The sequence below is a fragment of the Peromyscus eremicus genome, chromosome 6, assembly GCF_949786415.1.
Source record: "Peromyscus eremicus chromosome 6, PerEre_H2_v1, whole genome shotgun sequence".
Taxonomy (NCBI): Eukaryota; Metazoa; Chordata; class Mammalia; order Rodentia; family Cricetidae; genus Peromyscus; species Peromyscus eremicus.
The window spans coordinates 125,624,139-125,648,435 of NC_081421.1; the positions used below are offsets into that span (position 1 = coordinate 125,624,139).

The 24,297-nt window shown below is 41.8% G+C and overlaps 1 protein-coding gene across 1 annotated transcript in view; it reads right to left on the bottom strand.

Moving 5' to 3' along the window:
• Tnni3k (TNNI3 interacting kinase) overlaps window positions 1-24,297 on the bottom strand; it is a 265,004-nt gene that overhangs the window by 68,274 nt on the left and 172,433 nt on the right. The window contains exons 20-21 of the mRNA XM_059266495.1: window positions 22,505-22,637; window positions 4,868-4,977 (exon numbers count right to left, since the gene is read on the bottom strand). Of these exons, the coding sequence (XP_059122478.1) occupies window positions 4,868-4,977; window positions 22,505-22,637 (243 nt within the window). The remainder of the gene's footprint in view (window positions 1-4,867; window positions 4,978-22,504; window positions 22,638-24,297) is intronic.

Sequence of the window (24,297 nt, forward strand, 5' to 3'; positions counted from 1 at the left end):
AATCCTCAGTAATTCTTCATTTCCAGTGTAATAGAAGTTCATAGTCTGTTACAGCACAAAAATGGAAGCTGGAGCCAGGAGTGTGCTCCCTATGCTTGAGTGAACAGACTCCTTCAAGGAATGGGACAATGGAAACCTTTGCCTCCTCTTGGAAAATCGACCAAAGATTTAAAAAGCCTCAAATGAATGAAAGATTCAACATGAAAAGGACATTTTGTATGTGATGTATATTTTATGGAAATTATTATGCATGTCTCAATTAGTGCTATTACAATTTTGCTTTCTACACCGATGATTATATATTCACGTGTGCTTGATCAGTGTTCCTAATTAGGTATAATGAAAATTCAGCCATGCTTGTTAATTGTACTGCATAGTGGTAAATTTTACCCATTTGTAATTTCTTTGTCAATAATTTTCTTAGATCTTAAGTAGAAGTCTTTAAAAATCTGCTATTCGTCTAAGACAAAAAAAACTGAGGATTTCCAAGCCAACTGTAAAATTTGAAAAATCCTGTAAGTCCAGAAGAGGGCAATCTCTTCTTCCTTCCTTTCAGAAGGGCAAACAGGTTTCAAAAGCAACACAATGGCTCAAGAACAAAAGGAATTTTAACGAGCTTTATTGCCAATTTTTATTAATATAAGGCTTTGAAAATCAAATAACCGTTAACAGGAGTCTTTGGCGGTCTGCTCTCTCCAGTTGAGCTTGCCACTGCTGTTTGCCTAGAGCACCCCTCCTTGCCCAGAGAACCAAATGTGCTTATAAATACTGGATGTAAAAGCAGTGGTGAATAAACCTCTTTACTGAAAGTCACATTTACCTGAAAACTACAGGTCTAGTCAGGCAATTTATACTGACACCCAGTAAGACATGCAGCCTATGCATTCACAGAATGGAAGACAATACTTCACATTGCCTGGTGGGGGTAGGGGAAGATTCCACAGAAACAAGCGTTCTCTTTCCCATCTTTGTATCTGTCCCAAACTCTATGTCTTTTTAGCCATATTTGATATTTATAATACCAAATACTAACAGATTGCTTGGACATTGCAAACACTGTTTGGTGCTCCACGTCTATTTCCTGCGTGGCACTGACAGCAAATGATGAACCATTCTCATTTTGAAAGTCCTTCACCCTTCCTCTGTCTTGCCCAGTGTCAGGCATCTCTGGCATCTCTTTCCCTGTCTGTTTTCATTTGGCCTCTCTACCTGGGCTTCACTCCCATGTCACCCTCCTGTCTCTCCTGATACCACTTCATTGTGGGAAGTACCTCTGAGGCGAGAGGAACAAACGTCTGTCTTCCTGTATGGTCAGTTTCTTCTGTTCTGACTGACAGATGGGGTGATTTTTTTGTTTCTATCTCTCAGTTTCTCAATGTTTTAAAAGTGCTGTCTCTGTAATGAAGGGTCCTTTGCCTCATTCTCTCTCCTTGTCACCACCAGTATTCCAGCAATGCAGGGGCTAAGCCTCCCCTTCCTCACTGGCTGCCTCTCAGAAGGCAGCAGAGATGCCCCCTGCACACACACTGTCCTTTCTTCCTTAGGGTGCTTCCTTTACAATAGACCTCAGGTTTATGAGTCCCCTGGGTCTCCATGGCAACCACACAGGTGCCAGTTATAATCAACTGGATCACAGTGCCAGCAGCCCCCGGGCTGTTCTGATCTGAGAACATTTCTTCAGTTTTCATGCTTTAGTTTGTCTCTACTGGGCATGTGCTGCTAGGGGGCTTGCTGGATGTGCAGTTTCAGGTTCCATACCAGGGATGCTCTTTCTGCAGGGTGAGGATGGCGCCCGAGAATTTCTGCTTCCACACACACACCACGCAGAGTGAATAGTATGCTGCCCACACAGTCAAAGATAATTCAAAAATTATTTCATGAACAGAGTTGCACGTCAAGGTTTCAGTAAATGATGAGAAATCCTTTATACCTAAGGAATTTATTTCTAAAACAATTATTCTGGTTTATATTTCTTTTACCACTCTAGAGACAAAATTAAAATTATCTACAATTTCATGTATAAATTCATATTGCAGTTTCTGAGGCTTTCCAAAGTCTGACATTTAATATCTATAAAGCCTGCTTGGTCTACATCACAAGTTCTAGGCTAGCCATGATTACACAGACCTTGCCTTTAGGACAGGCACCAAGACTAGATAGAGAAACCTTGTCTCGAAAAAAACAAAACAAACAATCAAAACATACTTCCTTGTGTTTATGTTATTGACTAGAAATGCTTTAGTCTGGCTAGACACTTAAGCCAGTACCACAGCATTTGGAATATTGGGGGTTTGGATTGTGTTATGAATTTTGAGAGAGTGTCTAGGGGTGATATTGAAGAAGTTGAGAGGGGGGAGTAGAAATGCTGTCGATACTCATGTCTGAAATCCTCAAGAAATGAATGTGAAAATGAAGAAATGGGTGAGAGAACATGGTGTTAGTCTGTTACATCTAAAGATCTTCATCAAATGGTACCTGGCCTGGGGGTTTAACTTGTTAAACTAGCAAACACTCATCTCTTCCCTCACAGTGAATTTGCACATTTTCTTTGCTTGGATGATTGTGTTCTCTCTCCAGCCCCTCATTCAGTGAATGCTTGTCTTTGGATTTGGATCTCTGCCCACGTGGTCACTTCTGGGAAGACTTCTACAACTCACACTATCTCTCTGTCCCCAACTTTCTGGAATTGATTTGGTGTGCATTTTCATAGAGTCTTTTCTTCCTTAATCTTGACTTCCCTCAGCTCCATGGACAGCCCTGCTCCATTGACTCCCTAGACCCATCTCAGGTCGGAGTAAAGCAGGAACTTGATAAATTAATTTTTTTTCACTCATGATAGTATGTTTATTTATCTATATTTGTAGTAGAATACAAATTTTGAGTTGAGCACAATTTCTTAGTAACAGTTGTTTCCATACAGTGGCAAGTTCATTGTTAATAAATAAAAGAGTAAAAGTGACTTGTAGTTATTTTAGTGGTTTCTCACTGAACAAACATTACAATCCCCTGTTGGTCTCCCACAGGGAAAAAGTACAGTGCCGGGCATTATTCATTCTAATGAATAGTTGATCATCTTCATACTAATTATGACTACCACAAATAACCGGACTTCTAAGAGGTACTGGTGTCAAATATAGATCTGATAATATAAATTAATTGTTGAAGAAAAACAAAAATCAGAGTCTTGATCCCCAGTTCCCATCATCTTACCGCTCACCCTAACCATATGGTAAGGACCCTCTGGGCACTGTAAAGACAATAGGAAGAGCAGACCATCATAGTCATGAGGCAGATGCCAGTGCCAAGGCAGGACCCAGCTAAGTGAAAGCCCAATATTACTAGCAAGTTGATGACTCTGCTCTTCAAGGACACCTTGCCTCCATCTTCCTCCCTGAACCTATAGCCTGTATCTTGTGCTGATAAAATTCACTCCTTAGTAATACAACTTTTCCACTAAAGCAATCACGCACACGCGCGCGCGCACACACACACACACACACACACACACACACACACACACATACCACGAAGCAAATAGATCCCTTTATTGATATTTCATGTGAAAACTTGGTACAACTCTCTTCCTACAGAGAGAAAGGAACTTTGGATAAGGCACTCTGTACATTTATCTCCAGATAATGCTCTCAAGATCACATTGCAAAACCAGGAAAGGTCTCCTCAAACTATTTTAAGTCATGTAATTTTAATATAAAACTTTCCAGACACCAGAATCTAGACAAGGAATGGGAGGCGCCAACATGAAGAATTCCTTCATTTACTCTACAGATACTGTGTTTTTGAGCATTTCCAACCTGTGGTTCTGAGTGCTGCAGTTATAACATGAACAAAACAAGGCTGAACAAACAAAACAAACTCTGCTTTTACGGTGTTAACCTGCTGGTATGAGATGATTCTAAATTCAGTACAAGACACACCAGATTGAATGGTCAGAAGAAGAGGCTGCCCTCTGACACACTCAAACCACATCCTGTGCGAACTTTCACTTTTCTTCTAGAAGCTTCTATGAACATAGTGGATTGGGCAATGACTTTTTGAGTGTTGCCTTAAAAAAAGGGCAAATCATACCTTTGCTTTCAAATGTCTAAAGCTGGGCTCACTCTATCTGTCCTTTGGGGGTGCTTTCTGGAATAGTTAAAAGACTCACTTTGTCTGCTTTCTTTCGGAGAGGTTTAGGGAGAATGGCCAATCAAGATTGTTGAAGAAAAGACAAGACCAGATGTGCTGTCCTGAACAATGAGAGTCTTCTAGCATTTATATATGAAGAGCTCAGAACAAGGCCCACTGCCCTCTCAGGGAGACCCATGGTGACCAAATTTGAGCAAATGGGAGAATGCAATAGCAGAGAGACCCACAGACACTGCTGTCTCCCAGTGTAAGCGAGGCAGTGAAGACTAACCCTGTCCTTTGAGAACATGGGGAACAATAGCTACTGTGGCTGGTGCTGCCAGATTCAGGTAGCAGCTGAAGACCTCGTCCCCTGGGCTCTCCTGCAGGCTTGCTTCACCACGTGAAAAGCCATCTTGAGTCCATCTTGTGCCAAAGTTTTTTCTCTAGAAAAGGACTCAGTGTGGCTCAAGCTAATTAAACTGCAGCTGACATGGCTGTGTGTCACCTCTCAATCCCAGGTCTCTCTTTTTCTAAACAGCTGTGAGGAACAGCTCAAAACCAGAGAGCAGCAACACAGAAATCCAAACTGTTCAGGCCTCCTGGTCATTCGAGACACAGAAGGCAGGTCAGTATTCCTACCATGTTGTTTCAACACACACTGGACACAGATGTTAGAGCCACAGACTGTGATGGGCTTTGGAACATCACACATTTTATAAGAGGAAACAAAGGCACTCACTTCAGGACATGCATTCCAGCCCCGCATCAGCAGAGATGAGATGGGCTTGGGGATGGAGTAGCCGATGGGAGGTCTGATGTGGTGGTATGCCATGTCTGCTGCTGCAGCTGCTGCAAAACAAGGTTGTAAACTTCACTTTCTTATTCCAGAAATATTGAAAGAGACAAGGCTCATCCAAAGGCAATGTGCATAGGATTCGACAGGACCTCTCCTCTAAGCTGACTTCCTCCCTGACCTATGAAGGAGAGACGATAACTCACACTAAGTTTACCTTTCTTATTTCCCATCCATTCGACAGTTGGGTCTATGTAGTGAGCAGACAGAATTCATGGAGAAACAAGGGAGCAAGCAGTTCAGGCTACCCAAAGCACACAAATGTACACAACACTATAGGAAGTAGCCTGGAGGCCAGACTGGACAAAATTCCAGTGTCAGGTCAGCAAGACAACTGACTGGGTGGGTAAAGGTGTTTGCACCAATCCTGACAACTGAGTTTGATTCCTGAGACCCGTGGGGTGGAAAGAGAGAATTGCCTCCTGCAAGTTGCCCTATGACCTCCATGTGTGCTCTATCACATGCTCATATGCACTTTTGTTCACCTAAATAAGCATGATAATGATTTTCAAGGCTTCACAATGTCTTAAATACAAGGTTAATGCATTTATGTTATGCACCATGATGCATGGATTACCATTGACTTTATATATCTGGGGACATCTGCATTGTTTTAGAAAAATGTATTTTAATTTTTTTTTTATTAAGAAATTTTTTTATTTATTTTATATACCAATCACAGATGCCCCTGTTCCCTCCTCCCACCCCTCCAGCCTTCCTCCATTCCAATCCACTTCCCCCCATTCCCTCCTACAAAAAGGTAAGGCCTCCTATGGGGAGTCAGCAGAGCCTGGTACATTAGAAGCAGGTCCAAGCCCCTCCCCCTGCCTCAGGGCTATGCGAGGTGTCCCACTAGAGGTAGTGGGCTCCAAGAAGCCTGCTCATGCACCAGGGATGAATCCTGATCCTATTGCCAGGGGGGCCCTTAAGCAGATCAAGCTATACAACTGTCTTGCTTATGCAGAGGGCCTAGTCCAGTCCCATGGAGGCTCTACAGTTGTTGATCTAAATTTCATGAGTTCCCATTAGTTTGGTTTGGTTGTCTCTGTAGGTTTCCCCATCATGATCTTGATGCTCCTTGCCCATAGAATCTCTCTTCTCTCTCCTTAACTGGACTCCTGGAGCTCAGCCTGGAGCTTGGCTGTGGATCTCTGCATCTGCTTCCATCAGTTACTGGATGAAGGCTCTGTGATGACAGGGTATTCACTGATCTGATTACTGGGGTAAACCAGTTCAGGCGCCCTCTCCACTATTGTTAGTAGTCTAAGCTGGGGTCATCCTTGTGGATTCCTGGGAACTTCCCTAGCACCTGGTATCTCCCTATCCCCATGATGTCTCCCTCTATCATGTTTTGTTTTTCAAGAGAGGGTTTCTCTTTGTAGCCTGGCTGTCCTGAAACTTGCTTTGTAGACCAGGCTGGCGTGGAACTCAGAGAGATCCAACTCCCTCTGCCTCCTAAGTGCTGGGATTAAAAGCATGTGCCACCACTGCCTGGTCAAATTTAAATATTATTATTGATATAGGAACATTGAGATTTGAATTTTAATCCTGAAAAGCTACTTGTTGGTTAACTGCATGAGGGCAGATCTCACCACTCTTAGAGCTGGAGTTGCTCATTGATGAAACCCCCTTGTTCTTCCTGGAAGCATGGCCTTCTAAATCCTGCTCATCTTAAACCCTGCACAATGGGGTTGTAGGTTCCTTATTGCTCTGCATTTCTCTGTTGTAGAATATTATTTTAAGGTGTGTTACTTTTGTTTATGCTGCATTTGTTTAACTTTGTTAAGCTGTGTTACTTTTCCTGTCTAAAACACATGATTGTCTAATAAATAGCTGAACAGCCAATGGTGAGGCAGGAGAAAGGATAGGTGGGTCTGTCAGGCAGAGAGAATAAATAGAAGGAAAATTCTGGGAAGAAGAAGGAGCAAGAGAACAAGGAGAGGAGGATGCCAAGGCCTAGCCACCCAGTCACACAGCCAGTCATGGAGTAGGAGTAAAAGTAAGACATACAGAAGTAAGAACAAGAAAAGCTCAGAGGCAAAAGGTAGATGGGATAATTTAAGTTAAGAAAAGCTAGCAAGAAACAAGCCAAGCTAAGGCCAGGCATTATAATTAAGAATAAGCCTCTGTGTGTGATTTATTTGGGAGCTGAGTGGCAGGCCCCCGAAAGAGTAAAAGAGAAAAAACAACCAACAACACTTCCCTCTTTTCAAGCACTGATTGCCACACCCCCTGGAAGGAAAGTGATTGGCTTTTTTCATTAAGTGTTTTTTGTATCAAGCATCATGGTAGATATAGATATAAATTCAAGATCTCTCAACAGTCATTCAAAGCAGGTAGTAATGTCTGAGCCCAGGATGAGTTTGTAATTCTTATCTTTAAGTAATACCTCATAGTTATTGAGAGCTTTTATTTCAGAGTATATCCTTTTTCTACACACACGATAATAGAAATGACAAATAACACAGGCTGCTCTGCTAGAGGCTTAAAGGTGCTCCACCCAGAGGCAGGAGGGACTTGCATGTAACCCTGCACTCTGGCTCTGTGGTAATGCAAAATTGACTTATATCTTACTGGCTTTAAGATATAACTCTCAAATGACATCTTCTATACCAAACATCCACTGAAATCTGTTTATCCATCTAATTCCAGTAAAGTTACCCTCAGAGTAACTTTAATTAGTTGCTTTTTGGATTATTCTGGATCAAGACCCAGTTTTATCAATTGTAAAATTAATACTCATTCTTTGTAGAAATTGAGAAAATTAAGGAATTAGAAAATATATAATGTTATTATTAAAGAAGAAAACTATTCTATCCATATAAGTTAAACTAACCATAGTCATCTCATGCTGAGACTTTTTTTTTCTTTTCTTTAAGATTCTGATATCAATTACAGAGAGCTATTGTCTGCTTCTTTGCTGCGAGTCTGGAAAATCAATTACAGGTGAATGATCTTTGTCAAAATATTTGTTAAACTATTTTGAGAATTTCTCCTCTTTTCCATCTATGATTGAGCCTATGTTGACATATGATTATGTAGTTCCTTTTTCGTAAATTAAAGCATTAAGCAATTAAGCATTTTCCATGTTATTAAAACTATGTGTTAACACATTTTAATGACTGCATTTACTGTGATTTACTTAATCACTTCTCAATTTTGGGTTATTTGAAATTATTCAAAGAATATTTTTAATGGGAATTTCTATATATTATAGATTAGACACTTATGGTATATTAAGGGGTGAAAATAACTTGTCAAATGACATGAATACTTTTGAGACTAGCTCATATTAGTAAGCTATTTTCTAAATAGTTGTATTAACTAATGCTCTCACTAGTGAGTGTAAAAGATTGTTATCACCACCACTGTGCCAGGGGAAAATCTTTTCAAAAGGCAGCTCTACAGCTCCTTGTTGTTTAGATTATTCTTATTTATAAAAGCGTCTTTCCTAGCTCCCGAGATAGGGTAGTGGGAACCCCTTTATTGGTTACTCTGGACTGTTTTCAGTTCTCCCAGGGGTCAAGTAACTCAGAGCCTCCAAATCAACAGATTCTTACCACTAATTTTATGGCTGCAATCTGTTACCCAATGTCTGGATAAGACTGACCCAGCGCCAGGAAATGCACAGAAATCAGTCCAGTGAGCATGAACAGGTCTCCTGGCAGGTGGAGAAGGACTGTCCTTGGAACGGGTTAAACTGACACCTGTCTCCTGCAACTGCTTTAGAAGTTCTTTCATATTCTGAGATCAAGCATGAGAGTAATTTATTTGCGTCTGGTAGTGTGTCTGAAAAGTCCATTTTGATGAGTGATTTTTGTTTCTTCACTGTTGAAAGCAGATTCTGCAAGCCTTTGGAGTTCCCTCTGCTCTATCCTTGGTCATGAGGGTACTCATTATCACCTCCACTTGAATGTCTGCACTGTAGCTCCAGGGAGGTTGTAGAAGTGCAAGTTGCAAGTTGCCACTTTTATTTTTTTTTTATTTTTTATTTTTTGGTTTTTCGAGACAGGGTTTCTGTGTGTAGCTTTGCGCCTTTCCTGGAACTCACTTGGTAGCCCAGGCTGGCCTCGAACTCACAGAGATCTGCCTGCCTCTGCCTCCCGAGTGCTGGGATTAAAGGCGTGCGCCACCACTGCCCGGCAAGTTGCCACTTTTAGATGGTTGGTCAGTCTTTCCTGTGGTCAGACTGCTCTGAACGCTGGGAAGTCTCATGGTACTCAGATCCAGGAAGTGACTGTCAGCCTATTCATCAAATACATTTTTTATTGTTACAGAAAATATGTTAAATGATTTATGAAAATGTTGGTTTCTGCTTTTGAAAAGAAAACTTTGCCATTTAGAGAGAATAAGTCCAAATTTAAAAACAAAAGCAACAATTAACTGCGCAATTATTTTTAAAATTCTACCCTCAGTAAATGAATTTATTGAAATATAACTAGCATGCACTGTATAGAGCTGGCTCCCAGACTTCTCTGGAGTGATGAGGTGTCCTTCTGCACTGTACAGAGATGCCTGCTGGATCTCTCTGCAGTGATGGGGATGTCCTTCTGCACTGTTCAATATGTAAGCAGTAGACTGTTGGGCACTTAAAATATGGAAATGTAAACTGAGAAACTGAATTTTTAATTTGTATAGTTTCAATTAATACAGTTATTAAATAGCCATGCTCAGTCGTCTCCATATTGAACAGTACTATTCTAGAAAATAGTTTTTCTCACTCACATTATCTTGAGCAAGACCTAAGGGTCTCTTCTACCAAAGAGCCAATCAGAGGTCTTGAATTGTTCTGTGTCTAGGAACACCTGCTCAAGATAGAGAAGACGTTCATTAGTGTCATCTCTGAAAAACAGGTCACACACACCCAGTGACAACCCTCTTCCATAATTCCTGTATCAAAAAGTACTTATGGGCCTGTTGAGATCACTTGGGTGGTAAAAGCTCTTGCCACACAAGCCTGGTGACAAGTTCAAATGCCAGAACCTAGAATGGAAAGACAAAACTGGTTCCACGAAGTTGTCCCATTCTCCACACAGCTGCCAGGTGCTACCCTCTTGCACCCATACGCGTACACAGGACAGTGGTAAATTAAAAATCAAAAAGCATTGAATAGTCTATGCAAGTGCAAGTCCAAGTGGAAATCTGGTGTATTATTTTCAATAAAATGTGGTGAGCGGATGGGTCATTAAGAAATTAATCACTGCAATCTCTGATGCCTTCATGTTTAAGTTCTACAACATGGCTTGTCTCGCTGACCTGCTTCTCCTTTGTGGAATCTGTTGTTCTGGATGTTGGCATAAATGTACTCTGTCTTGCATCCTTCCTGGACACTCCTGCAGCTCCCACTACTGAGCTGCCTGGTTATTTACCTGCCTCTGCACTGCAGTCATGAACTTCATGAGGTCAGGGCATGTCAGCAGAGCATAATGTAGTAACTGGCAAAAAACAAGCATTCAAAAAGATACCGACTGAGCGGACCGAGATGTGATGAGCCAGAGTGACACCAGGAGGGCTTAGTTCAGCTTTATTGGACTCCTCAACATCCCATGAACGGGTGAAAGGGTAGATTAATGTTAATTGTTATTAAACTCATTATTATGCTTCAGAAGAAAACCCTATGCCCAGCATCCAGAGGCATTGTGGGATGAATATTTTGTCCAGTGGGCTATTACAGCGTAGTCAAATGAATTGTTGAGACCTCGTGGCAAACTCATTCAATAATCTTTTGGTGAAGGCATCTGCAAACAAGCATCACGGCCTGTGAAGAAATGCCCTTTGCGGGGAATTGGAGGCCAGACTCTGAGGCTGGCTTTGTTCTAAACTCCCTGGGAGAGCCAATTAAGCAGTTTGTCTCAGCAAGTAATAATTTTCCTAAGCATGAGTTTCAGCAGGAAGAGCCTGTTGATGGTGACAATTATGGGCTCAGGGCCTTGGCTGTGTCCTCACTACAATGTGACATCAATGCCTGCCCTAACAGAACCCAAAGCACAGGTTTCAGTCCTTGCTGACACATATCTGAAACACCCAGCATGATGTTGACTCCGGATAAGTGTTAACAGCCGCTGTTATTGAGAACAACAAATCTAAAAGTTCAGCAGTCCTTTGTAATCTGAACCTGGAAGGCGAGATGTTAAAACACCACTGATTGCTTATTGCTTTATTTAGATCATCAGGGGTCTGAGGTCTTTTTAAGGTTGTCTTTGGGTAGAGAAAGTCAAACATTACAGTGAGTTACTGCAAATTTGAAGGTTACCAATTGCCTTCTCTGCATCAGTTCCAGCTCATGATGTAGCATGATCCTGGGGCAAGAGTGGCGTCACAGCTCTCCACAACAAATGAATCATCCATTTCTTACACATACTTAATTATGTACTGGATTCTGAGCTCCTAAGTAATCCCTCACTGGCTTATTTTGTAAAATTAAAAAAAAAAAATCCTGTTGTAAGGAGAAAAAAGAGGTCCAGAGAAGGATCTCTTATATGAACACAGTGGACCTTAGTGCAAATCCCCAGCACCATGTAGAAGCTACACATAGTCACACATGCTTGCAGTTCCAGGATTGGGTGGGGCAGGGACAGGCAGATCTTAGGAATTTGCCAGTCACCCAATCTAGTAAAATGGTGAGCTTTAGTTGCAGTGAGAGAGATCCTGTATCAAAAACAAGATGGAGAATGATCAAGGAAGACACCCCGGGTCTTCTTCTGTCCTCCATGTACTTGTATACAACACATAAATACACATACCACACATACACACACCACACACACCACACATACACACATACCACACATACACACTACACACACACCACACACCACATGCATGCCACACATACACCGCCCCCCCACATGCATACACACACCACACATACAGCACACACCACATACACACCAAACACACACCTCACAAACACACATGCATGCACACACAGACAGTACACATACCCCATACACACATGCATGCACACAATGCACACAATGCATGTACACACATACAACACATATACACATGCATGCACATACTACACACACCATACACACATATATCACACACACACATGAATACACACACCCACCACATACACATATATGTACATGCAAACACCACACACTGTACACACAGCACACACACACATCACATATACACACAGAGATGCATGCACACACCACACACACATGTATGCACTCACCACATACACACCACACACACGCATGCACACATCACACACACATACATGCATGCACACACGCACACACAATGGGGTATAGGAGAAAAAATAAAGTAAAAGTAAGTATCTGTCAGCATTGACCAAGACAAAGTTTATAGGACATTTTAAATTTTGATTGTGTGCATGTGCTCTTCAAAGTGCAGCTCATTGCACACCATTGGTTCTAAGGCTGTAGTCAAGGCAACAGTGTCCTGCAATCCCAGGAAGAGCCAAGACACACTCTGTGTTAAAGTTGCACTGTCCATCGACCTTTGGCTAGAGTGGGCAGGACTGGAGTGTACATCTGAGTCAGGGTTTGTTGTAAAGAGACACCATGACAGTAGCAACTCTTATAAAGAAAACATTTAACTGGGGCTGGCTTACAGTTCAGAGGTTTAGTCCATTATTATCATGGTGGGATGTGGTTGCGTGTAGGCAGATATGGTGCTGGAGAAGGAGCTGAGAGTTCTTACATCTTGATCCACAGGCAGCAGCAGAAGACGGTGTCCCACACTGAGCACAGCTTGCGCATATGAGACCTCAAGCCTGCACCCACAGTGACACACTTCCTCCAACAAAGCCACACCTCCCAATAGTGCCACTCCCTGTGGGCCAATCATTCAAATACACAGTTCTTTGGGGGCTATTTCTATTCAAACCACAACAGGCACTAAGCATGCATTAATTTGTTTGTTTGTTCATTTATTTATTATGTATACAGTGTTCTGCCTGCATGTATACCTGCGTGCCAGGAGAGTGCACCAAATCACATTGTAGATGGCTGTGAGCCACCATGTGGTTGCTGGGAATTGAACTCAGGACCTCTGGAAGAGCAGCCAGTGCTCTTAACCACTGAGCCAGCTCTCCAGCCCCGCTTGCCTTAATTTTTAAAATATTAAGCAGTGTCATTGTCTGTCCTTGGTGCAGTCTTTGTCAGTACAGTGGAAGCAGCGGAGCATTGGCATCAGCTGCAGCCACGCAAAGATCAGCATCTACTGGACCAATTAGACTCTTCCCAGGATGCAAGCAGTGATCAGCTGGCTCACCTCATTTCAGTGATACACTGATAAGGATCAGCACAGCAAACACGGGGTTGATCCCACTCCATTTCCCCTGCTGTTTGTCCATACTATCAGTGTGCTTATCCAATCTGAGATTATTATGTTCAGGATGTGTTAGGATCCATATCATGTAGAAGGTGGACACAATTAACCACTATTTAAAGAGGAGTGGGGAACTCAGTGCCTACACGTATGCAGCCTGTGGCATAAGCATGTCTCTAAGTAAAGTATGCTGTCATTCATTAAAGGCTATGTGTGAGACCACCCCCTCCCCACCCCCCAGAGCCACAGGCTGTGTTTGGTTCTGGGATTTCCAGCTCATGGCTCTGAACTAAACTTTTACTATCAAGTCTCTCCTCCTCTCCCTAAACTTGGCTACAGTGAATTGTCAGATGTTCTTCGTTCGCTGATGCCTCCCAGACTTAGCAAGAGCTCAGCATCGAGAAATCCAGGGCAGAGTCACATTTCCTTGTGAACCAGCTGGCACCATTCTGGAGAAAGCAAAGCAAAAGAGGCTGTTCTTTGGACTCAAGCTGAGATTTCAGGGTGATCTGCATGACTGGGTAGCTGGGGACAACATAGGATTAGGTAAAGTATGTGTTGTTGGGTTAACTCATCTGGCATCCTTCTTTTGTTGCCTGTGATGTGTTAGAGAAGACAAGCCCAGAAGAGAAATCAAATCTGGGAAGCAGATGTTGATTTCTTTCTCCAAATTGCATCCAAGGTAGCTCTTATTTGCCAGTGAACAAGCTCCATCATCGTGCTGAGCTCGCTCTCAGCTTGTCTCAATGTCTCAGCTCTTTCTTTTTCTAGTGGTATCTCTCTCACTGATCTGCTCTTTTCCTGTACCCATCAGGCATCTTTGATGTTTCACTCTTCAATGTGTTTCTACTTCAACCCATTGGAAAGTTTTTGTTCACGTCTTCCAGTCTTCTAACCAACCTTCCCATTTCCATCCAAGCTACCACTCCAGTTAGAATGGTCCAGATTCTTAAAGAAAAGCTGGTCTCCTGATCTGAACTACAATCCAGCCTTTGCCAAGTAAGAATAAAGAACATTCTAAATTCTCTTAAAATCCTACGGTGGCTTCCACTGTTGATATGCATAAGACTTATGGCACTATTGACTTGCTCAAGGGATGACAGATAGATCACAAAACGCTGTATCTGGTCGTGTCATGTTGTTTCCAGATGAGGCTAGCATTGTGACAAACAGATGCAGCAAAGACAATCTGCTCTTAGTTTAGGCAGGTGACATCTGATCTGCTCGGGGCCAAGGGAGTGAATGGCCAAGGAGGATAGGCGAGTTAGCTTTCCTCTCTGAAATGGGGACATCAGTGCTGTCCTACCCCTGGACATCAGGACTCGGGTTCTTGGACACACATACCCCAGTAGATGTAGTTTTCCCTGTGCTTCTCAGTGGTTTGGACTTAGATTGAAGTACACACTTGCTTGGCAGACTGTAGGACTTTGCAGAATTTCAAATCATGTGACTAAGCTTCCATCATAACTTTTCTCATATCTATTTCTTATCTCTACTATGAATGTATTACCAATCAACCATATATATTATCACTTTCAATCAATCAAACAATAATCTATCATCTATTAGTCTATATCAATCATCTGTGGTAATATTTTATTTGTGCTGAAATGTGGTGATATTTTGTTTGTGCTTTAATAAAATTTGCCTGGAGAATTAGAGGAAATAGCAAGCTGTTTTAAGTAAACACAAAAGTCAGGCAGTGGTAGCACACACCCTTAATCTGACCACTTGGCAGGCAGGGTCTCTGTGTGTTCAAGGCCATATTAGGGAACATGCCTTTAATACCAGTACCAACCTTAGAGAGCTGGAGGCCTGTACAGATAGGCAGTGACAAGGAAGTGAGGTAGCTGGGCTAAGAGCCAATGAGAGGGCAGAACAGCAAGGCAATAAAGGCATGGATAGACAGGAAGTAGCTCTCTTTGGAAGCTGCAGCATGGTGAGGTAAGGTTAGCTGGTAGCTATTCCTATTTCCCCGATGTCTAAGGCTTTCACCCCTAAATTTCGCTCCATGTTTTTTATTTAATAAGAAATTTGTCTACAATCATCTATCATCTATTTATCATCTATCTACCTATCTACCTGTCATTATCTAGCTACCTTTCTTTCTTTCTACTTGTGGATATCTCCTACTGATTCTGTGTCTGTAGAGCCCTGACTTACACAAGGGGCTTCACCGTCTGTTTCCAGTTTTACTTGGACAGCATGAGCTTTGTAACCACTGCTTTGCATAACCCTGCTTCCTCCCTAGTTAATTACTGATGGCTTTGTCACATGTCTGAACCTTGTTAACTCTGCTTTCTGTTGGAATACCTGCCTCTTACCATTCTATTATTTATTTGATGAGAAGTAATTTTGAAAGATAAAATTCAGATGGGATATGGTCTAACAATCCTTTCCACTCTTTTCCTGCTATCAGTCTGGCCAGGAAACCCCTCCGGGAACACCTTTAGTTCTTCAGGAGTTATTATTTGAATGTGAAGCGTCCCTCACTGACTCATGTTTTGAAGTTCTGCAGTTGGTGGTGCAATTAGGGAGGGTCTGAAAACTTTAGGATATGGAGTATAGCTGGGGGAACCAGAAGGACTCGTTAGGAGTACCTTTACATGTTATACCCTGGCCCCTGGTTCCGGCCCTGCTCTCTGCTTTTGGTTTTCAACCAAGTAAACTAGCTCTGACACATACTCTTGCTGCCCAGCGCAGAGCCACTGTCCATGCTGTTCCCAGTATGCATGCCGAGAGCCACTGTCCATGTCTTCCCCATGACAGCCTAGAATACTCCAAAACTGTGAGCTGAGATAAATCTTCCTTTCTAACATGTTTTGGTCAGGGCTTTTTTTTTTTTTTTTTTTTTTTTTTTTTTTTTTTTTTTTTTTTTGTGGCACAGAAAATTGCTGATATTATTTGCTGCTCTCTCAGTGGGCTTACTCTACAAGGTACCTTTCAGAGCCTCCCTCCTCACTGTGAGTAGTGTGAAGGCAAGAGAAACACTTGGTTCCTCATTAGGAAATGTTCAGTAAGTGCTGACTACTGTCAGCCTGTTCAGTGAGTACTGACTGTTGCCAGCCACTGCTCCAGCCCTCAACTTGTTGAAGGTTATAAGACGTGTGCCCATGTGGATTCCTTCACACTTCTGCAGCATCAGCTGAGAAATGCTTTCTTTTAGAAAACTAAGTTGGTACCAGCACTTAAAAACCCTTTGGTACCAGCACTTAAAAACCCTTTGATAAGGCCGGGCGGTGGTGGCGCACGCCTTTAATCCCAGCACTTGGGAGGCAGAGGCAGGCGGATCTCTGTGAGTTCGAGGCCAGCCTGGTCTACAAAGCGAGCTCCAGGAAAGGCGCAAAGCTACACAGAGAAACCCTGTCTCGAAAAAAACAAAAAAACAAAACAAAACAAAAAAAACCCTTTGATAGCTAAAGAAACAAATGAGCTGAAGTCAGTTCATCTAATAACAGTGAGCAAGCACACCTGTGGTGCCTGACACTCCACAAGATTAGACAGCATCTGTGAGGTGGGGCTTGAGCATGTGGTCCCATAGACATCACACCCTGGGACTGAGCTTGTGTACATGTCCCCTGGCCCTGAAGGCATTGGTTGTTTTGATTCTCCATGTGTTGGAAGTGATGGGTTTTCAATTCTTATTAAAACTTGGATTAAAAGCTTAATTTGAACATGTGCTACTGAAAGAGACTCTCCCTAGTTTTGAGTTCCTGGGCGTGTGTGTCTACCACAGTGTTAGAGTCAATGCTAACAATGGAGTTCTACTTTTAGATTTCCAGGGGTTTAGCATGCTACAGATTAGAGAAGGTAAGCCCCACGCATAATTGACAAGGCTGTCCGCAGCTGTGTCAGATTGTTGCCTCTCATGAGTGGCTGAGGTATAGTCACATTGAGTCAGGTGCTGTATACAATTCATTGCTGAGCATGTGCTAGATTGCCTAACCACCATGATGATATTAGAGTCTTGTTTCTTCATGCATGGTCACTGTCCAACTCTTAAAAATGCAGCATCCATCATAAATGAATTCTCTTTCCAATAAAGTACTATTAATTTTACTATCTGAAACACTAGAATCAGATTGGTCTTAAGCAAGACTTCTTTTACATTAAATAGTATTTTTCCCTTAAAAAGAGTAATTATTTCTGAAGGAAGGGTCTTCGGCTCCTTCAGTTGATCATTTCAGGATTCACAAGGTTTATGCAAGAGAGAAAATGACAAGACTAAGGAGCATCAAACAATAAATACAACAACTATGGTGACATGAGGTGCAGCAAAGTACCCGTAACTCGATACTAGAGAATTAGAGATCACTGTAAGGAAGAATCTTTTGTTATGCTGGGGATATCTAACAATACACAATGTCAGTATAAACAAAGTCGGGGAGAATTCATCAAAAAGGATCGGACACATCCACGGCACACGGGAAAGGGAAAACAGAGGCAGAGTGATGACCAGTGATGGCAGGAGGAGGGTAGTGGGAGGACTGGGTGGGGGACAGTCACACGAGGGTTCTGGATGGTTTACTGTGTGAATTTTGTTCCTGACCAGCATGTATTAAGTGGGTACGTTAAAGAAGTGTGACAGGAAACACATGCACATGTCGGACCATGCACCAACTGAATGAGGGTAGCTAGCACCGCCCTCTCCTTACTTTTCTTCATTTTCAGAGGCTTCAAGGATCTCTCTTTTATGTCTTCATAAAATATATAGTAGTTGATTGTGAATTATCATCACTTGGTGTGCTTTGGAAAACCACAACTCATTCTTTCTCTTTCTGTACTCATTACCTAATTTTCTTTGCTCCTCTCCTTTTCTGCCTTCCTAAATCTTTCTTATTTCACAGGACATGATGCCCTCCAGTTTCATCCATTTTGCTGGGATGACGGAATCTCATTCTTCTTTACCACTGAGTGATATTTCACTCTGTCTGTGGGGTAATCACATTCCCTTTATCCATTTATCTGCACACTGGCGCTAGCTTCGTATCTCAGCATTTTGAATGTTGCTGCCATAACACAGGAATGCCAGTGTCTCTTTAGCATGCTAATTTCACTTCCTCCCAGATATATGCCCCGTGCAGGAAAGACAGAATAATAGGGTGGCTCTATTTTTAGTTTATCAAGGCATTTCCACAATGACTGTAATAATTTATATTCCTACTGAAAAGGTATCTAAGCTGCCTTTCCTCTAGAACCCCAACAACATGTGTTACTTTCTGAGTTTTTGGTAAAGCCATTCTAACCACAATTGGGTTACCCTCTTTATAGTATTTTTTTTTTTGATGGCTAAGGGTGTTGGGAATTTTGTTTTCATGTAGTTGTTGGACATTTGTGGAGATGGTTTTATGAATTTTGTTATTTTTGGAACACAGGATAGACATCAGGGATTTCAAGTGAGGGACACCATTCAATTAAACAAGAACATTCAGAATGCTGAAACTAACAATTGGTAAAGAAAAGATGGCAGTCAAAACTGGTGACAAGGATAGCTATCTGTCCTAGGTGGGTAGCTCAGTGGCAGTCCACTTGCCAAGCATGTTGAGGACCTATGATTAGTCCCAGTAATGCAAACCAACCAACAAACCAACAACTAACCAATTGACAACCAATTAACTAACCAGCCAACCAATCAACAACCAATCAACCAACTTACCAACCAGCCAACAACCAACCAACTAACCAATAACCAATCAACCAACAAACAACCAGAAAACAACCACCAACTAGAACACCACAACCAACCAACTACCAACCAAACAACAAACAACGAACAACCAAACAGCAACCAACTAATCAATAGCCAACCAAATAACAACAACAACAACAAAACAAACAACAATCAACCAACCAATACTGTGTGGTATTCTGCATGTGAAGAGGAGGAATACACTATGTAGAGGAGATGGAGGTGACTGCATTTCAGAGATATTTGGAAAATTTTATTAAAAAGACAAAGTAATTACAAAAAGGGATACATACACTTATATGTGTACATGTTCGTTTTGTATATGAAATAATAGTTAAAGAAGGAGTCATGTATTTGAGATGGAATGGGGGACAAAGGAGACATTGAAGGGGGAATGAGAGGTGGAATCAGGCGTTACCATACTCACGTATGAAGTATTTAAAAATTAAACTAAAAAGAAACAAATTGGCATGCAAAACTAAAAACTTCATAGTTAAATCTAAAAATTATGTAAGATTTATATAACATTGTGAGTTCGTTGAAAGAAATTAAAGTAGATCTAAGCACAGGGAGAGACAGACTGTTTTCTAAGACAATATGATTGAAACACGAATTCAGCCTCAACTAGTGTGCATTAAGTCTAAGGACTAAATGCATGGTGACTCATTTTCCAAGCTTCCTTTTACTGAGAGGACAAGCCACTTCTAAAATTCATAGTGAAAATAAAAATAGCCCACATAACTAAAGCAACTTTTACAAAGAAAAAATACAGAACACTAACGTTGACTGGGTGGTAACTATTGAGAGAGAGTAGTGATGCACGTGTGGAAGAAGGTCTGTTTTGATGTGGATAAAAAAGTGTCAGAAATACATATGAATATTTTTGGCTGATTCTTGACAAAGCACTAAAATAATTTACTGGAAAATTGTAGTTTACTTTAACGAATCATACTGAAACAACTGAATGCTGATATTAAAAAAACAATTAAACAAAAAATAGCAAATTCATCCCACACTGTAGACCACAGAAACTACAAAGCAGATATCACAGCTATGAAACCTGAGCCTGTCAGATCTTCATATAACATGTCATAAGAAGAGAAGATGTCTCTGTGAATATTTTAAGACCAGATATTAAAATGATATAGAAGTTTGATAAGAGGGATTTTATAAGTGAAAAATCTTTGGTCTTCTTTAAAGGCACTGCTGAGCAGATCACAGATGAATGTCACTGCAACCTCACATTAGATTCATCTAGAGTCAAAACACTCTTACAGCTAAATACTAAGACCATAAGAAAACACTTCAGGAAAGAAAGAGCAATGGATGCCAAATGTGCATATCAGTAGGTTATCAAAGCCAGTAATCACAAAGTAGTGTTAATCATGCCAGAAAGCTCCAAGCGTATCCAAACTCTAATGGTCAATAAGCTTTGTATTTCAGCATATGTTGTCAGACATTGCTGACGGACTCCATGATGATATACAGAACATGGAAAAGTTTATCATTACATCCAGGAGTCAGTCTCTTATATTTGAACAAATGTATAAGAAAAATAAAAACAAGTACATAGGCTCCTAAACAGTTTTGGTAAGTCTTATCACCACAGCCCTAAACTAGAGTAGCTCAAAAAGTCACCAGCTGTCTTCTGCACAGTCCAATCTACTACACAGAAGTGAGAAAGAATGGGTTACTGACAAGCAGGGCAACGTGATTCCCTTTCTGAGATGTTCTGGGAGAAGTCCACCTCTAGACACAGAAACCAGTCCAGCAACAGCAGGTGCTGGAGCTGGGGAAGGGGCATTGCTTCACAGAAGTGCAGAGAACATTCCGGAGTGTGCAGAGGTGCATACGTGAGGAGGCTGTGGTTCTACAGCTACACATGTTCGCTAAAATTCACTGACTGTTATCCTAGAAGACAATTTTCTGTTAGGTCTCAATAAATTTGACTCTGAGGATACTATAGCAACAATTTAAATAAAATCTTGTAGCTTGAGCCAGGCAGGTGATAGAGGATAGTAAATGGTAGATAATTCTAAGATAGAAATTAGCAGTACTAGGTGAATGAACTGACATACAGAATTAGGAAAAGGTAGCTGTATCTTTCTATAAAAAAGCATATTACATGCACCTGAAATTAGAATTGAATTGTCAAATACCCAAATGACTTTACAGTATACACCCTCAGGTAACAAGACAGCCACAAACCATTACAACATCCTCCAAAGGGTATTGTTGGTCCAGTTCACAAGAAAGCTTGCTTCCTTAGCATAGCAAGGGGTGGTTACATCATTAGTTGAGTCATAAAACACATACAAACACCAGAATTCATGGAAAGCTCTGGAACATTCTGGGCAATAAACACTGTGAGAAGAGTACAAGACCTGGCACTCCCTCTGTACATCAACATTGATAAACGGTGATCTTGGTTCAGCTTTTTAACATACTTTGATTTTCTCTGTGTTATATTGTTACAGGGTGACCATCACAGCCACTGGCAGTGTGATTCACTCAAGATTCATGTCAAATTTTACTCCACAGCTGTACCTGAAACAAGTTTAGTTCTGGGAATATAGAGTCTTTAAATGGCTTCAGGACCAGTGTGAGAAGACAGAAGAACATTGTAAACAATGAGATAAACAAATGAAGTTGATCTTGGGACAGGAGAAATGGTTCAGCTGTTAAGAGCCCTTGTTCTGCAATCCTGAGGCCTGGAGTTCTGCTGTGGATGATCGATTCCAGCAGCCCGATAGCAAGTCCAGCATCCCTGTGCATGCTTGTAATCGTAACTCCCTGAGGGGCAGAAAAAGGAGGATTGGTGGAGCTGGCTTGCTTCCATCCAAGTGGAGATAAAAGCCCTGGGTTCAGGGAAGGACCCTGCCTCAGGGAATAGCAGAGGATGAGAGATGGGGGCACATAATGCCCTCTTCTGACCCATGAGTGTGTGCTTGCACACACACGCTCATGCAGTTGGCCTTGAGTCCCTTCTGTGCACACTTTGCCTCTGATTAGATGCCTCTTCTCCACATTCTACATGTAAATTGAGTATAATTTATACCATCAGTGATAATTAGACTCACTCAAAAAGCTGGATTTTTTAGAACATAGCCACACCTAATACAAAATTATTAGGAGATGTGTTTTCAGACTTGACAGGTTATTTCGGCACTGACACTTCCTCATCTCAAGATACAGATTTGAAAGACACCTTTAAAATCTAAACTCAAAGAGTGAACACATTGGTCACTTTGCCTGTCAGTTTATACTCAGGGCAATTTGCTAAATTTTATTACAAATAGATAAATCAAAGCTCTAAACTTGAATAAAGCACTCTGTACATCTAGATATCTATGTCTAAATCCAGAGTGAGGCCATAACATTTTCCGAATGGTATGCTCACTTTCAAACAGTGCAAGATCTCTTGCCACCCACTAGAAATAATTATCTCTGTAGAGAGGGATGCTGTCCAAACTTTCTGTGAATTGCCCTGGGAAAGAGAGCTGCCCTGGGGCAGCAGGTCCTACCTGGCTTGAGATGCGCAAAGGGAATTTCTCCGGTGAGGAGCTCCCACAGACACAGGGCGTAGCTGAAGACATCTGCCTTGATGGTGTAGCGCGTGCACTGTGTGAATACCTCGGGGGCCATCCAGCGCAGGTTCTGCACAGACCAAAGGTGACCAGAGCCAGCTTCTGAGTCTGCACTGGAGAAGGTTCTCCAATGCTCTCAGATGGCATGAGCAGGAAGTAACTGCATCTCTGCTCTTCACCAATGCAGTAGACGAGGTGCATCTTCTCATGTGTGTCAGTTTCTCAAAAAAACACAAAATCATTGGAAGATCATAAAATTTGTACTCTATAAGATACCTCCAACATTAATGGCCAACAACGGCCTCACAGTGGTAGCTATGCATTCCTTCCTTCTTTCTGCTCCTAACCACCATCTTTGCCCTAGACACCCTGCAAGCTTCGGAATCAGCCACCAAGGGGTCATCCCCAGTAGTTCCCTTGGCTTGAATCACACTGTGGGAGACATCTTCCCTTGTTTCAGTCTCCAGGTTCCAATTAACTGAGTGACTAAATGAGGCCCCTAACTGTGTTCTCATGACAGAAGACAGAGTGAGACATGGGGAAGTCACCCAGCATGCCTGTGATGGAGATTTCTCCCTGGTAGGATCAAGGCTCTGGAATTTCTTGTGTTTGCCCTGGGGTGAATTTCATGAATTCAGTGTCTGCAATATCCCAGAAAGCAAGCTAATAAACATGTTAAAAAGCACGCCTCCAGCCTCATCTATGTGGTGGTGTGAGCTACACTCTATATTAGTGATCAGAAATGCGAAGCCCAGAGCACCAGATTCTGCTTCATGAAGTGAATGTTGCATTACTGACTGGGCAGTTTCTCCCACCTCAGAGCTCCAGGTCTCCCAGGTCTACATCCTGTCAGGGGACTTTCCCAATCACCTTCCTACGGGCATGTTGGGAACTGGTATTCTTTTATTATCCCTGAAAGCCCTGTGTGTGATGCTGTTTTGGATAATTCTTCTGACTATTCTGCATTATGTTGAATACAGAATAAAGCCACACAGATTTAACCCCAAGAACACCTTTATCCTTGGCAATATTACACATGGTTCCCCTGCATGAGCTGCTAGAGCAAGTTAGACATGTGCCACAACATTGCATGCCTGAGAGCACTTTTATGGTATGTGTTTAAAGTGGGGAGGGAGAGTACAAAATAATTAAACTACTTAGAGACAGCCTTATAACTAATGTGAAATAAAATAATACCAGAATAATTTGCGGGAAGTGTTATACTTAAAAACTATGCTGCAAAGCAAAATAATCAATGTCACTTGCTGAGGGTGAGATTCGGTTTAATTCTATCCATCGCAAACGGCTTAGTTAAATTAAAGGGAATCAACAGTTTACAGTGGAACTCCTCAGTCAGAACAACAAGATGCAGGTGCCCAAGATCTGTGAGTCACAGCTTTAGGGGCCACATCCAGGCACTGCTTATTAATATTTTTTAATCAAAGATGATTTCAATCAGTGCATCCATGACTAGGATCTGTTGATCAAGCTTCCTCTCAGCCTCAGAGTTTAGATGAGAGCTGTATATCCCTCCCCCAGTGGACATACTCCACCCTTCCATCACCCCATTACAACTCGTCCACCCTCCCTCATACACTCCAGTCACTAGCTTTGAACACTCCAAGAGCCCTGTTACTTCAGAGCCACTGGATCTGTATTTATCTCTGCCTCAATGATCACCAACAATGAGGATGTTCTCCCCACTAAGTCTCTTATAAGACACGGTAGCA